This window comes from Homalodisca vitripennis, chromosome 4, assembly GCF_021130785.1.
Source record: "Homalodisca vitripennis isolate AUS2020 chromosome 4, UT_GWSS_2.1, whole genome shotgun sequence".
In the NCBI taxonomy this organism is placed as follows: domain Eukaryota; kingdom Metazoa; phylum Arthropoda; class Insecta; order Hemiptera; family Cicadellidae; genus Homalodisca; species Homalodisca vitripennis.
The window spans coordinates 132,256,007-132,273,088 of record NC_060210.1 but is presented as its reverse complement, the minus strand read 5'-3'; the positions used below and the strand labels follow the sequence as shown (position 1 = coordinate 132,273,088).

The window sequence follows — 17,082 nt, the reverse complement described above, 5'->3', positions numbered from 1 at the left end:
GAAAGGCAAATTTCATTTTAGCTGTCTTTTATACCTGTCCTTACAAGCAGGCCTTTGTGAATATCTTGACAAATTTATAATAAGCGTACATAAGAGAAAGAGTGAGGGGTTATGGTTTTCCTTAAATGATTAATTCATCCAAATAATTGGATTGCCCTACTAGAACATGAACTGTTATTGTTTAAGGACTGATAAACAAGATTACTTACATTAGAAGCATTCACTTTTCCTAAATTGTTAATGTTTGGCCATGTATTCTTTTTGGCATTAACATAGAACTATCGCATTGTTGGAATCATTTGTAGATGAAATTGAAAGAACTCCATGACTAACATATTATTGTTCTTCTGCATTCTATATGCACTACTAAATTACCTCCTTCTCTATCTGAAAGGTTTAATTTTATTTCCAACATCAGTGAATGATCTAATCATAGGGGAGCATCTCTTTTATCCATTCCTGTTGAGTTTCTTCATAAATCGTTCACTGTTACTGCCTGCCGACTATGGAATGCTTTTCCCGATGACATCAGAAATCTTGCCATGTGTTCTCGTTTCAGGACTAGGGTCACAGAGATGTTGAGTGAGCGACGGGTGTGATGTGGTCTGGGCCACCGGTGGCATACTTTGGGGCTAAATGTGGAAATAATATGAATGGAGGATTTATTAATTTGTTACACATTTTTAAATCGTTGTGTTGTAAAATTACTTTTGTTTATTTTTGTGCTTTGTTTTTGCTACTCTACATAGTGACCTTTTGTCTAATACTATTGTTTTAATTTTTGTTGTCAATAAGCTAATTATAATTATGGTATATTGTTGAGTTATGCTCTTTTCAATTAGTTTCTGTATTTTTTTAATGGGATAAATAAACTTCATCTCTACTAAAGCCAAGTTTTATTTAATTTTTCTGAATGCCAATCACAAAGTATATCAAATCTCACTAACCGATATTCAATCACGTTGATCTGTAAGACATTAACATTGTAATGTTTCACACTAACAAAAAGCTATTTATTGTTCGTTTAGCAAAGCCTCCCCAGCCAGTTGTTGTTTAAAAACATCTGGTTTCTGTCTTTCTGTACCCACAATAAGTGTCGAACGAGTTGTTCTAGAAGGTTGTAATTTTGTGTGAAACTCTACCTCTGCATCACTGTTTTTTAATATAAACATATCGGTCCATTGGAAGTCTTGATTTCTGTTTGTTAAAAACTAGCAATGAAAAACACAGAATAAACAAATTATTAAATAGAGTATATTGTGAAGGTTTAATCAAATGGCATTTTCAAGTAACTTATCAACACTTGGTGAGGTTGCTCTTGTTGGATTGGTTGGTTTCATACAAAGTTTTAACAGTTTAGCTTAAACTGCAATGTTGTTTTCACAACAAGCTAAATGGTGAAGGGTTTTGTTTATAGTGTTCTGTCATAGAAAATTGCATTTAAATAAAAACACCTCAAATTGTAGTCACAGAGAGAATAGTTCATTAGATGATGTTAATTTAGTGTACTGCTTTGTGGTTCCACTTGCATTGGTCATGGTCTCACTGAGTTGTTTCCTCAAATCGTAGTCACAGAGAGAATAGTTCATTAGATGATGTTAGTGGCCAGTCCACTAACACCATCATAGTGTTCAGAAGTGCTACTGTAAATATGTCATCACATAATGTCAAAGAAACCAATTTGAAGTACGCAACATGGGTCAATCCATTTCAAATCACCCAAAATAAATATAATTTGTTGCTCAACATTTGGAATTTTCCTGATTCTTTTATCATGGATTCCCTATAAGTAGACATTAACAAAACTTCAAAATAAAAAATTTACAAGCCGTATTTTTTATTTGACAGCCATTTTAAAATGGTGATGTGGTGAATTTAATGAAAAAACGGGGTGTTCAGAAAGTTTAATTGCGGAGTCCAATTTTTGTTGAAAGTGCGCATTAACATGAAATAATGGTGGCATTAGTGTATGTGTCTATACAATCTAGAACCTTAATAGAAAAAAAAAAAAAAAAAACAGAATTAGCTGAAACTAGTAATTTATACTACGTTAGATATTAAAAACATGTTATATGATGATGCATGGTCAAAGAGCGGAGTTGAAACATCTCAAACACAAAAACAGAATATTGTTTTAGAAAATTTGTTATTTCAAAGACAAGATACAGACTTGTAATAAAACTAAAAAAACTTGTGCTGTTTGTTAAAAAACAATTATTTGGATGCTCAACAGTTTTTAAATAATTGTATTTTTATCTCAGCCTTATTAAGATATAAATCAGCCTACTAAAAACTAAAATGAAATCTCTTAAACCCTATAAAAAAATTACAATAGTTGTAATATCGATTTTCTGTCCTGAAACCATGTTGGTTATAAGTAAATATAAAGTAAGTAAATTTTATTTTCAAACAATTTTGTTATTGATGATATGTAATCAAAATCTATATTATACTATTAACGTAATATAGAGAATCACCACTTTTATAAGAAATATCTAAAAGGACTATCTTTATAAATATATCCACCATCATAGAAGAGTAGTTATTATTGGATTAAACTTGGATTCAAAAATTGGTTACAATATGACCTTTGAACTTTCAGAGCGCTGACAGAACAGTGTCAAATGATGTTCTTCTCAGCAACATATGACGAGCATGTGATGGAATTCGCTGAAGCCATTGTGACGAACCCAGTGACGATCAGGCTCAAGAGGGAAGAAGAATCCCTGGACAACATAAAGCAGTACTATGTCGAGTGCAAAAACCAAGATGCAAAGTATGCAGCCATAGCTAACATCTACGGAGTTGCTACGATTGGTCAGGCAATGATATTCTGTCATGTAAGTTTCCCAGTTCTGGTCGATTCAAACTTCTTTTCATTGTACTCAATTATAACTTATACATTTAACCCTCAAACTGGCAAAGTCATATTTTAAGATACATTTTTTCCATGAATATGATACCAGATAAAAAAAATTAGATTTTAATTCCATGTCTTTTTTTGTTCTTAATGTTTTATTTATTTGAATAGATTTAAGTATTTATTATAACAGATATGACTGGAAACTAGTATATATTTATACAATATCACCTGAATCAGGCTGAAAAATTGTTATTTTGGCGAAGCCTATTGTAATCTTTGGAGTACTTAATGGCCAATAAAACTTCTGATTTCTGCCCTGAGTACGGACTTTTGCATTTTACAATTTAGGTGTTATTGTGGTATAAATGGTTTTATAACTGTAAGAAACTATTATTATGGTCATGATTCCATAACAAATGCCTCATAGAACACAAAATAACAAAATAAAGTGGATGTTTATTTAATAATACTGACAAAATTGCAAAATGTGTGTTTTGGATCTGGAACATTTATATAAGAAAATCACTAATCCCGTCAACTTCCACCAAAGCCTGTCACTGTCAATTTAAGGTGGACCCTCCCCCCAGCTTTTCCACAAACCAGTGACTCTCATAAGTGTACACCAGACAGACCTCAAAAATCCCTAAAATAAGTCACAGGAAACGAACCAAGGCTAACTCCTGCATCCAAGAGTAGTGCCTTAACAACACATTCACTCAGCCATCCTAACTTGATGTCTTGAATTTGCAAATAGCACTTAGGATACCCGCTGTTGTTGTTCGAGTAAACTGGATGGATAGAACTGGTATGGACAGTTCTATGGTTGATATTACAGATGGTCTGATACAAAAAAGTTCAATTTCAATACCAACATTGTGCTGTCAGTTCTTAATTCAATACTGATTCCTATGTTATTTATAACTAAGAATATAAGCAGATTCTAAAAAAATTGTTTTCACCGTTATACAAATGTTAAACTCCAAACAATATCTAACTAAACAATGTTTTTTTTTTAATAAATTTCCTCATATAAATAGATAGTAAACACAATAATATAATGCTTGCTAAAACAGTGGTAACAAACCACTGTCTTTGACTCCGGTTAAATATACCATAATTTTCACAATAAAATATATTTCTTAGTAAATCTATTTTGTGAACTGATTTATATAGTGTTATATTACAAATATTAATTTAATATTATAATTGGTTATCACAAATATTGTGACTGTTGCATGTGTTGTAATTGTTGGTTATGATATTATAAAAAGAAACACTAGTTAACATAATTTCCAGTAAATAATAACTTATAGTCAAATTAGTCTATAACCTATAAAATTGTGCATACTTATAACTCACACTATGGTTGTTGGATTTATACAAGGTAGAAGTATGCCACACTAACATATCGTGTAACAGGTTTCGCTGAAGTTGTATGTAAAATTTCAAGTCCATACTTCATTTTATTGAGATATCCTATGAACAGATGCACAAAGAGACAAATGAAATTATTACATCTCTCTGGCAGACTCAAGAGAAATTATGCCAGCATAGTAGGTTACAACACCAGCATACAATCGAGTGATACTAAATTTGTTCATAAATTTATTGTTCATTCTGAGTTTGTTCCTCCAGGTCAGACTGTCAACCAAAGATTTTATTTAGAGATTTTAAGAAGATTGCGCAACAGTGTTCGCCAGAAAAGACCCGATTTGTGGCAGACTGGAGACTGGTTCTTCCACTACGACAACGCACCGGCACACACAGCCATCTCAGTTAGGCAGTTTTTAGCCAAAAACGGCATGGTTCCGCTGCCCCACGCACCTTACTCGCCTGACCTCGCTCCATGCGACTTTTTTTTATTTCCACACATGAAAAGAGGCTTGAAAGGTCAACGATTTGACAGCGTTAAAGAGGTTAAGAAAAAAACGAAGCTCGAGCTTGCAGCCATTTCTAAAGATGACTACAAAAAATGTTTTGATCAATGGAAATACCGTTGGGACAAGTGTATTAGTTGTAATGGAGATTATTTTGAAGGAGATAAGGTTGTATTGTAAAAAATTTGATAATATATAATTTTTATAAAATAATTCCGGTTTTTTTTTGGGTACCCCCTCGTAATAAGAAAAGTATTGATTCTTTGAATGGGACTTTGACTGAAAATTACTATGGTACTTGATAAGCGATTGGTAATGTGATATTTGACTGGAATATAGCCTTCTATTAACGATTATTCTTCCAACAGCATATTTAGTGTTTTAATTATTGATTTATTACAGAATGAAGAAACAAATAAAATATTGTTACTCGAATTGAGTGAAAAGAGCCATGATATCGTGAATTGTTGATACCTCAATACCCCTGAATTACAAAATGGAACGAAAACTGTCTTTATTATAGAAGCATAGTTAGGGTGATTCATGTATCGAAGTATTCTGGTATCATAATTCACCCATTCCTGCCTATTGAAGAAAGACAATTAACCTTTGCACACTGCTAACGAATTCCATAATATTTCTTCAACGCCAAGACATCTATAAAATATATTTTTCATTAAGCTCAAAGCTAATTTTATTATAAATATGTTATAAGAGGTAAATGCAAAAAAATATGAAACAGGCATTTTAGCTAAAACTAGCATATATATACTGCTAAAAATCAAAAATTAACTATGTATCATACTGTAAATATAATCTAAATTGAAATTTATAGTACAATATACATGGTGACCATTAAGTCTTAGGACGACTTTATAACTTTTAAACGACAAGAGATATCATAATCAAATTTTGTATACCATTACTAGAAATTTTAAGCTACTTTTTTGTGTACATAGTGGTCGGATTTCACCTTTGGGGGAAGGCCCGTCGGGGGTTATAAGAAAATCTTTAATGACAGCCTATGTTGAGTTGTACATCATTTTAAATGTCTACTTGAACTGAAAACAATGCCACAAACCGGACTTCAAAAGGTTGATCCAGTCGGAAGAAATCGCTGTTCAAAGTTTAAAAAATGTTTAATACCATTATTACATAAGAAATAACTAATACTGTAGCTGTTAAGGAAGAAGTTAAGGGGAATACTTACTGAAAATCTTTCAAAGTAGGTGTTCAAAATGCTCACCATCGGTCGTCTGGCAATGTGCTAACTAGACCATGGAATGTAGGTTGTCTAAAAATACTTCCTAAGCGTGGGAAGGGTTAATATTTGGATTGATACAATTGTTATTGAGAACCCATTGGTAAAAATGGTATAACTGTGTTTTGTTGCCGTTTTGAAATATGTAATTTATATACAACTATTTTCAGTAATTGTATTATTTGAATATATTTAAGAAAGTAATTTAATGAAATATCTGCAGTTTCCAAATGTTTAAACACAGTTGTCCATAAGTACTTCAAATATGCTAGAAACATCTTGAAACAACATATAGCTCAACTTGAATTCCATCAAATTATTGTTATTTACAACATCAAAACAAATTATTGCAGACAAGAAAAACAGCCAGCTGGCTCTCTGAGAAGATGTCCAAAGATGGCCATGCAGTCGCACTTCTGTCTGGGGAGCTGACGGTTGAGCAGAGAATCGCAATCCTGGACCGGTTTAGAGAAGGCAAAGAAAAAGTGCTCATTACAACAAATGTTCTTGCGAGAGGTTAGTATCGTAACACGTTCTTGATTATATTTATTTTTTAAGATGTTGTATGTATTTTGTACTATACATATCAAAAAAACCATAAAAATGCTCTATGTATAGCAAACATTAAAACACATTCCAAAATGCTGTATGATACATTTGATAAGACTATTGAAAGTACGGCTGGGTTAAGCTCACCTTTCAAATTATACAAAGTGCGTGGCTCTAGAGCCCCATGACGGGTTTTAAGAAAGGTCTAGAGCCCCTAAACGGTGTGAACGTGTTAAGTGAAACTCAAACAAATTCTCAGATATATTTTGATAAAATATTTTAAATAACATGATAAATTTTTAGTCCTCCAACAACAGATCCAGGAATGTAATATTGAATAATAAATAATCTTTTTTTTGATAAGCAAAGTTAGGCCCATTTAGGACCTTTCTTGTGCATCAATAAATATCATAAAGAATAACTTAACCCTTCCCACACTGTAGACGGATATATATATATCAGAATGGTAGACTGTTACCTAAACGTCAACTACAGTTATATCCGATATTACAGATTATGTCTCTTGGAGAGTTTTTTAGTTCACAAAAGGCCGTCAAAATGCCCATACACGCTTTGTGCTTATTGCGGTTGGCAAGGAAGTATTTACACATGACCTTCACTCTATGGCAGGGGGAGGGAAGCACCTTTTGTCTTATTCTGACCATCTGCTTGTCAGATGTGCATCTCCTACAGAGCCATAACCAAACATATCCATGGCGTGTATTACTGCTTTCTCTGTTGTCACATTTGATAAGACTATTGAAAGTACGGCTGGGTTAAGCTCACCTTTCAAATTATACAAAGTGCGTGGCTCTAGAGCCCCATGACGGGTTTTAAGAAAGGTCTAGAGCCCCTAAACGGTGTGAACGTGTTAAGTGAAACTCAAACAAATTCTCAGATATATTTTGATAAAATATTTTAAATAACATGATAAATTTTTAGTCCTCCAACAACAGATCCAGGAATGTAATATTGAATAATAAATAATCTTTTTTTTGATAAGCAAAGTTAGGCCCATTTAGGACCTTTCTTGTGCATCAATAAATATCATAAAGAATAACTTAACCCTTCCCACACTGTAGACGGATATATATATATCAGAATGGTAGACTGTTACCTAAACGTCAACTACAGTTATATCCGATATTACAGATTATGTCTCTTGGAGAGTTTTTTAGTTCACAAAAGGCCGTCAAAATGCCCATACACGCTTTGTGCTTATTGCGGTTGGCAAGGAAGTATTTACACATGACCTTCACTCTATGGCAGGGGGAGGGAAACACCTTTTGTCTTATTCTGACCATCTGCTTGTCAGATGTGCATCTCCTACAGAGCCATAACCAAACATATCCATGGCGTGTATTACTGCTTTCTCTGTTGTCACAACAACTGTTGTGCGTACATCTACTACGTATCTTGTTATTATTCTTCATCGGGTGGTAGTGTTGTGATTAGTTTGAAATATTTATCTTGTTTTATATTGAAATAAACAGTTTTATAAATAGTTAATTTTTATTTTTATCAATAAATATGCTAATTTTAAGTAAAATGCCCAGTTTTATGCCTTTTATAATTTAGTTATAGTACAAATTAGCTTTGAACTTAAAGAAACAAATCTTTTTACTTTTCATGGGATTATAGGAAAGTTAATGGATTTATTAGTGGCGTGCGAAGGGTTAAACAAAAATTCACCACATAGTAAAGCATATAAACAAAAATAAAATACTAAAAGTAAATTGTAAACTGTTAGAGAAGGCTTCTTAGCCCTACCTTCATCTGGTAAATGAAACATTCTTTACTATTTTCCTTTTTTTTAATTTATTAAATTATAACAATATAGATATGTGAATGTGTAGAATTATAACTATATTGGAGTAGTACTATAGTGAAGAGTGCATCCATATTTTTTGAACTTTTTAGTAAAAAATGGATCCATTTTTTTATGTGTTTGTTTGACTGTCATGCTTAACAGTTAAAATAAAACTATGACAGATCAAGTTATATATAATTCATACATACATACCTGTACACACAGAGTTTTCACAAAAGGGTGTCGTAAACTTCTGTGGGGAATAGTATTCATCATTTCAAGCAAAAATCTAAAAAAGTCCTATAAATATAGATAAAAAATGTGTCCTTTAGCCGCTAGCCGCCATTTTGTATTTTTTATAAAAAATGTAATATCTCTAATTATGTAAGCTAAGAAAACCAAATTTGGCACATCAGTTTGAATATATGAGAAAAATTTAAAAAAATTATTGTGTCATTTTCATTAATATTAACCCTGGAACTGGCCATCATTTTTCCCAAAATGGCAGGCACTTTTTGGTGATTTTGTAAGGGTTTTGTATTTTAATCACTGCTCATCTATTTTTTAAGATAAAAACATTTTAAAAACATCAATGTCTTTAGAAATAAATGCAGTTTCCCAAAAAAATATTAAAGGTTGAATCATTTAATGTATTTTTATTTTTTTACAGATTAACGTAAAAATATTAGTAAAGAATAAATGTTTCTCAAAATGTATAGCACCCTCTCAGGTAATATGAAAGTTTTTAGAATAATTCTAAAATATACAAAAGTTTGCTTATATACCTCAATTACAAATTACAAAAAAAATATTTAGGTAAAAGAAGTTTATTGGTACTTTTGAACAATATATCTATAAAAACTACAAAATCTGAAAAAAGTTTGTATAGCACTATTATGTATACCATTTTGACATTTTGGAATCTATTGGATGAACAAATATTTTTTTCTAAGAGATACATATATTTAGAAGAGAAAAATATGACATTTATAGAAGTTTACATTGTATAAGATATTTTTATATGGCAACACATTTTTTTTTAAATTTTTACAAAAGTCAAAATTGTGAAATAAATGCCTAACTTTTTTAGCTAACAATTTTCTTTTCATCCAAATATTATTTATAAAGATAGTACGTTTATTGAAGTTTACAAAAATGTACAATGTATTTTTATTTATATTATTTTTTTGTTAAAAAAATAAAACAAGCGATGGTCATAGAAATAAAACGCTAATACCTTCAGAAAAAGTAAAAAAAACCTTTTCACTTTTATAATAAATACCTTTGCATAAATTCAAATCAAAATTTAATTATAATTAAAATTAAATTGTCTACAAAATTATAAAACACTGAACCTACGTGAACATAGGCTTATTTTCAGTTTCACAAAAATCCAACCTATTCCCTAAAACCTAACCTCTACATTTTTCACTTCACTAATTAAAAAAAAAAAACGATAAACAAACTTTTATTTATACACACTAAATAACGAAATGTCTAAAATATCCTAATGAATAGCAAGCAATACACTAATACCGGCAATTGCGTAATAACAACAAAGAAATCAACATGGCAACCATGCGATGCGTTGTTCTTCTCTACTGGCTGAGTCGGTGATTGCGCAACAGAACAAAAATAAAATACTAGTTCATAGTCTTCGTTGTCTATTATACTGTTGCTTAGAGCAATTCTTCTTCTTTGTTTTGATATGATTTTCACTATTTCCAGACAACGATAAAGTAACAAAAATAACAAAATTTAATGAAGCTATTTTCGACGCATTAGGCATTTTGGGATTTTACAAAACACGAGCTTTTCAAACGCTTATTTTATAAACATTAATTTTCCTACTGGCTATTGAAAAGATGTTTCTGAAAGCCAAGAATACACTGTTTTCAATGACGACACTTACGATCGTGTAGAACGTAAACTCACGATAGGGAATTTTTACAAACATACAGTAATTTTAGCGTGTTCGGAAATTACGCAAACAAATGGCAATCGGAAATGTGAACATCCAAGTTTAGAATTTTATAATGAAAGATTTAACTTAACTATAGAGCGTTTTATGGTATAATATGAAACCTTGAATCTTTATCTTTAGATTTACGTATGTTTTACTTCAAACAAAGTAAAAATAGACTTGCTGTGAGAGATCATATCACGACATAGTTAATGCGTCGAAAATAGCTTAGTGCCATTTTGAAACTGTAGTTAATGCGTCGATAATCGCTTAAAGCCAGTTGCAGGGTTAACAAAATGGCGTCTGTTAAAAATATTTAAAGTCCAACAACAACAAAAAACTGTATAGTTATAACAAATTTACCAGATACCAGTTATTTGAGCAATATAATTACAATTCCAACAGTACTTTTTCTAATAAAATCCGTCAATGCATAAGCGAAATCCTGTCTGTTACCATCAGTACCATTGACCTTGTACTGTATCGACTCTCCCCCTTATTCTGTTTGATAAGATCCTCGCACAGGCCAGTGGCCCATGAGAGCGGACAGAATAAGGCTTAAAAGGGGATCGGCCTCTCCTTTTTTTTTTAAAAAAAAAAAAAAACACAACCACATTAAAGATACGCTTCCTCAAGCTAGAAGTGCCAAACATGTCACAGTTAAGAGTTATCATTGTTTGTTAGCCTGGACATAAGGGCTAACCCTGCCTGCTTTGTCTGGAGAGACTGGTACAGAGCTGGCCTCCTGTTCTTCTAAGGTGACATGACTGAGATAGATATTGCTCTTCATAGATCTCCTCCGTGTAGAACTAATTAAAATGAGAGGTTTTTCAGCTTCTTGTCCTAAAATAACAAAGTTAAACGTCTCAATGACACTCACCCAAATCCCATGGTTGGACATGTACATAGAACTCATTCTTGTCTATGTAGAAATGAAGTTTCATGTAAGATCTAGAGTCTGTAGGTCAGGTTGTTCTTGAGATATAATGCAGATAGACAAACAGACAGAATTAAATTTTCCTGTCCATCGAGTGATAAATATCACTAACGCTCAGCCAATAAACTTGTTCTGCAACTGTTTCTAACTAAAAACATCAACTACTAAAAAGTTTTAATTCAGTGAAAATATTTTAAAGTTTCCACCAACTGTAGTTTTTAGTCACTCCATGAGACACATATTTTGCAGTATTATACACAATTGTGATGAAAATAAACATGTACTACTAATAATCTTTAAAAATATAATTAATTAATTATATAATTAGCACTACTATGCATATATCAATGATTTAGTAAGACATTTACTGGTCTATTTGCTTTGTGGCATTTAAGTTTGTGATTTTACATTAAAAATTTGTATTCGTCTTACTCATTCACTTTATCTTTCAGGGATCGACATAGAGCAAGTAACAATAGTCGTGAACTTCGACCTCCCCATAGACCAGGCCGGAAATGCAGATTGTGAAACATACTTGCACAGGATCGGTCGCACAGGACGCTTCGGCAAAGCTGGACTTGCTATCAATCTGGTAGATGGTCCTCAATCAAGAAGAGTACTTATACAAATTGAAGAACATTTCGGTAAGTACATTTGGAATTCTAGGCCTATAGTTTGTTGAAAAAAAACTTGCTCCCGACTAATCAAACCGTAAACATGTCCATATCGCTCCAATTAAATTTTGAAATATTACTAAAGTGCAAATTTATTGGCTGGTAATTAATATAATTAATAATTTTTTAATCAAAACTTTTGTGTAACAACAATTTAACATTTTAGGTCCAGAGGCCAAAACCAGCTTTGATTACGTAAATATGGATAGAATAGAAAGAACTTTATTAAATTGCAAGGTTAGGTCTTGATACATAAAGTGTAAATTATAACACAATATTTCACGGAACACATTTTTACACTTTTAAAATCAATTTAAGATTTTATGCTCCAATACATACATCCCATCTTACTAAAAAAACACAAAAATTCACCATTTATTGATGAAGATCAAATAAACAAAATGTTGTTATTTTGTTTTGCTGTTAAATTATCCCAACATTTCATTGTCATTTATTACAAGACCCAATACTTATTAAATTCTAATGTTATAAGATTTAAAGTCAAATTAATGTTGGTTAGTAACAGTAGTGTGGTAGTTTTCGGGGATTTGTAGGAAACTATGAAATATGCCTTTATTAAAGAGGTGGAGTTAGGGTTATCAAATTGTATAAATAATGTATTGTATGTATTAGTATGCAAGTTTATGAGAAATTCTCCATAAATGTGCTTTTTTAACTCACTACAAATTCAATTTCTATTGGGTTTATTAGAAGGAATTTCAGTAAGTCACCACTTAGCATTTATCATGCATTCATTGCAAGTTTTGTGCAATTCTTCTTTTAGTTACGTTTTCATGTTATTATCCAATTATTTCCATTGTAGTCTGACTTTACTTATTTTTTTAAATTTTCTCTTTTCAGGAAAGAAAATTGTACGTCTCAACACTGATGATGTGGATGAAATAGAGAAACTGGGAAATGAATGACCTTAAAAGTACATGCGTTCTTTGTTGTTTATAATTTTTGTTACAGAAGTGATTCACTTGTTTGTATTGCCAGTAAATAGTTTTGCCAACAGTGCACATAACAGGAGGGCAAGCACGTTGGGTTACCAATTGAATACCTTAAAAACTATGTACACTCTGCGTATGGCCTTGTAATTTTACTATGTCTAATGTTACTCTTTAAGACTATTCCTGTAAATATTTTCCACGCAAATGAAAATGTAGAGTTAAGTAATGTTTAGTTAGTATTAAAATGGATGTCAGATTTTTAGGTTTTGAGTTTGGTTAAACATTATCATTTTTGTACTGTTTTCGATGTATGGACGTTGAGTGGATAGCTCAATTACTGCTTACTATTGCATTTACCTTTCATTAAATTTTAAATTATAAAGATCTATTATTTAATTTAGAATTTATTTTTCTTTACAATACTCGAAACAAAAACATTGTTAACAGTGAAAGTATTAATCATAGTATGAATTTTGTCCAATAAATTTATGAACTAATCCAATATGGCTCACATACAATGTAACGGACAATGACCTGCCACTGTTTTGTAAGACACGGCTTGGTTGTGATCCTCTTGTAATTGTTTTTATGGACAACATGAAAATTATTAAAACTAACAAATGGCTCAACATAAAATGTTTACATTCTGTTGAAGGCTGTATATGGGACGTAAAAAAATATGGATTTTTTAATAGTTGCACTAAAATAAACCATACTCATAATTATACTGTAGTAGCGTATGAAACTGTACAGTGTTAACAATTTTGCTCCTGTCCCAATACCTCTTGTACAATTTCATTTCCAAACAGAAGACTCTTTACACTTATTCTAGAGCTGAACAAAATTGTTTAACATACTAGCAAGTAACAAGCAGCATTCAAGCCAACGTGTAAAGCTATGTGGCAATACAGAAAACATGCTATAATTTGCTATATTGTTGGACAAACCAGACACACAAACTGTTAGTATTTTAGTCCAAGTGAAATACAAGCCGTACGTAAGCTTTGAATTTTTTCATTGTTCAAACTAACACTATTACATTATAAACCAAATTAGTTATAGCATTCAATCACAAATTGTGTACATTTTAAAATCCCTTTAATATCTCTTAGAGTCCTTATTAGTACTAGTTTTGTATTAATAGTTTAGCCATAAAGTTATCTTTCTCCTTAAAACGTCCAATTTGGGTGTATTGCAGAATCAAATTTTAATAATTAATGTATCATAAATTATATATTTTTAAGTAATCGTCTCAATACATATTTTTTTTGTCCTTGTTTATTTATTATTCTATTCTTACTTGAATATTGAAGTAATACTTCATCATTAGTTTTACCAATTATATTCAAAAAATTATTCAATTAAACATGTATTAACGTGAATAATATTAATTAAATATTGGGCAATGCTGGTACAATGAAACATGGATAATTCGAAATTTAAAGAGATGGTCGAAAATTCAAATTGTATAAGCATTTTAGGAAGAGCTGAAAAATTATATTAACCTCCATATGATATTTATATAACAAAACCAATGCTAGGAACATAGTTAAATGTTGTTTATACTGCATATTTGGTAAATTGTACTGATATACAAGGTGTTCATAATTACTCTATTAAATTTCACAATTTGATTTGTAAGGTCTAATTGAATAAGAAACATCATATAAAGTAGACATATCTTGCTTAGTTTATCGTTTGTCAATCTGTTCGCGTTTTAGGGGATAATAAAAAATTATATCTTTAAATTGAGCAAAGGTATAAAGTTCAAACTTTGCAAAATGTTCCACCCAACTAAAGGCTGCCATTTTTAAACCTGACATGATATTTTTCTGAAGTTTTTTCAAAATGGGGTTTAGTTTTGCAACTAAACAATTTTTCAAAGTTTGAACTTCATACCTTTGTTCAATTTAAATATATAATTTAAAAAAATTAAAAACAGGCATACAGTAAACTAAGTAAGTTAGGTTTATACTTTATACGACATTTCTTACTCATTACAAATCAAATTTTATAGATAATTTATGGACACACTGTTGTAACAAATACAAAATGTAATTATTTACTCAATATTGAGTATTGTGACAGTAATAGTGGCTAAATAAAAACAGTGAGTATGGGTTTGAGTTGGAGAGGTAGGGGTTAGGCCTTGATCTTTACAGTGTTTAGATAAAGTACTGATACATTCAGCTATGCTCATAGCTATAGTGAGTCAATTACAGTACAAGATAATGCATTTTAGTAATGCATTTATTTTTAAGAATCCTAGCTCAGAAATTATGTACTATGGCCAATATAGTATTTAGTGAACAAAAATAAAGTTCATATTAACCACCCTATTTTATAATTACATATAATGCTAATGTCAAATCACCAGAAGAAAAGTTAGAACTTTTTTTGAATTTCAAACTTTTAAATTATCCATGTCCCACTGTATCATCTGCAATGTGTATTGATCCTATATTGTATAGCTTAAAGTATAAAATTTGTTTGGGCATATAATAATTGCCTAGAATAAGAAGTGTAATTTGTGTACTATTGCAGTGGCAATATGTTGGTCATGTTAAACAACATGCAGTATCAATACAGCATATTCTATACTGTATATGACTACTATCTGTATTTTAACTGATCGTTTGGTTTATTAGCTTACATTAATCTGAATCTTAGCAAAATTTCACTGAGTAAGCAATAAATAATTCAAGAAATGTTTTTGTAAGCTCTTGTTTTTAATATTGCTGTTGAATTGTTTTTGTGATTGTAAGTATACATTGTTTTTAGCAATTTGACTGGTGATAGGTGGTGTGGACCCTCTATTTAGTGAGACATTGACAGAGTGTATCAGATCACATGGACCACTGTATCGCCTAAACTGTGGGCCACATTGGCACCTGTATCGAACAATCAAAATGGAAAAAATCTTTGTTCCAACAATAAACCTATGTTGTAAATCATAACTAGTACAACACATTTTTGTGTTTTATTGACCTTTCATTTGGTGTGCATATGGATGGCATAGGTTAATATTTGAAAATTATGTCTTAAAGTTTTTTTTGTTTTCCATTTCCCTGATATTAAATAATTTTGAGCAAAATGAAGCTCAGTTCTTTAAATGTGTGTTTTTTTTTGTTTATTTAACAGAGTTAAAAATAATTCTCTGAGTTCTTTGGAGTTGAAAATGTAAGATTAGAGTTAGAACAAAGATTAAGTTTTAATTTGTTTGGCAGATACAGGCAGTGGTAGTCCAGATGGTTTCATACATCCTGTATAATATTCTGTCATTGTTGAATTTGGACTTTAAATTTTTAAGTGGCATTTTAGATATTATCATGCATAAGGAAATGGTAGTAGGCAATATTAGTTCACATTTATAAAATTCATAAATTTGAAACATTTTATAGGACTAATACCAGTAAACATTTTATAGGACTAATACCAGTAAAGTAGTATGAGTTTTTCTCAAAGTATGTATATAATTTTTAAAACATACTTAATTTAACTGGTTGTTTAAAAACTAGAAATCAATAACAATTTCTGCCCTTGGATGAAGAACTTTATATTAAATGACCAGAAGGTAAAATTATTATAAATCTGTTTTATACGCTTAGCCTATGTACAGTAGTGCCCTTTTTATCCGCCCCAATCAGATCATTCAGGTTTTCTTATTAACCAAATCTACTGGAAAACTTCAACAATATTTAACGAAGATTGATTGATAAGAAGTGAATAGCATGCTACAGTTATCAGGTGCCTTAAAAGTGTACACAGTATGCAGTGTATGTGCAGCTATTGCTGAACATTCTCAGGTATCTAGCGTGTTTGAGATCTTCAGGTTTACCATCACATTTGACTTACTCCTGTGTTAAACAATGATGCTTCAAATTAGTATGAGTACATGTTAAGTACATTAGGATTTGTTGTATTCAAACTGAATAGTCTTTATTTTGTCTCATGAGTAAGCTGGTTCTTTTATCTCATGGATGGACTCAACTAATTGAGGCAATAACTTCCCGTTTGTGTTTATTGCCATGATAGAGTAGCAATCAAAATTCCATGTATGCGAACATTTACACTAACGTGTGACAAAGGATTTGAACTCCATTTTGAGTGTGCTTCTTGTTGTTTTTGTGGAACTTATTTATAATGGCTAAGTTAATTCAAAATACCACCACATGTTTAATTATGTCTGTAATTA

At 31.0% G+C, this 17,082-nt stretch overlaps 1 protein-coding gene across 2 annotated transcripts in view; it reads left to right on the top strand.

The window, feature by feature from the left end:
- The window catches only part of LOC124360183 (DEAD-box helicase Dbp80-like), a 33,421-nt gene extending 17,564 nt beyond the window's left edge, over window positions 1–15,857 (top strand). The window contains exons 7-10 of one of the 2 annotated variants that reach the window (XM_046813569.1): window positions 2,603–2,840; window positions 6,355–6,517; window positions 11,713–11,904; window positions 12,796–15,857. In XM_046813569.1, coding sequence (XP_046669525.1) covers window positions 2,603–2,840; window positions 6,355–6,517; window positions 11,713–11,904; window positions 12,796–12,860 — 658 coding nt within the window. In that variant the 3' untranslated portion in view covers window positions 12,861–15,857. The remainder of the gene's footprint in view (window positions 1–2,602; window positions 2,841–6,354; window positions 6,518–11,712; window positions 11,905–12,795) is intronic. The other variant, XM_046813570.1, reaches the window with a different exon arrangement.
- The last annotated feature ends 1,225 nt before the right edge of the window (window positions 15,858–17,082 follow it).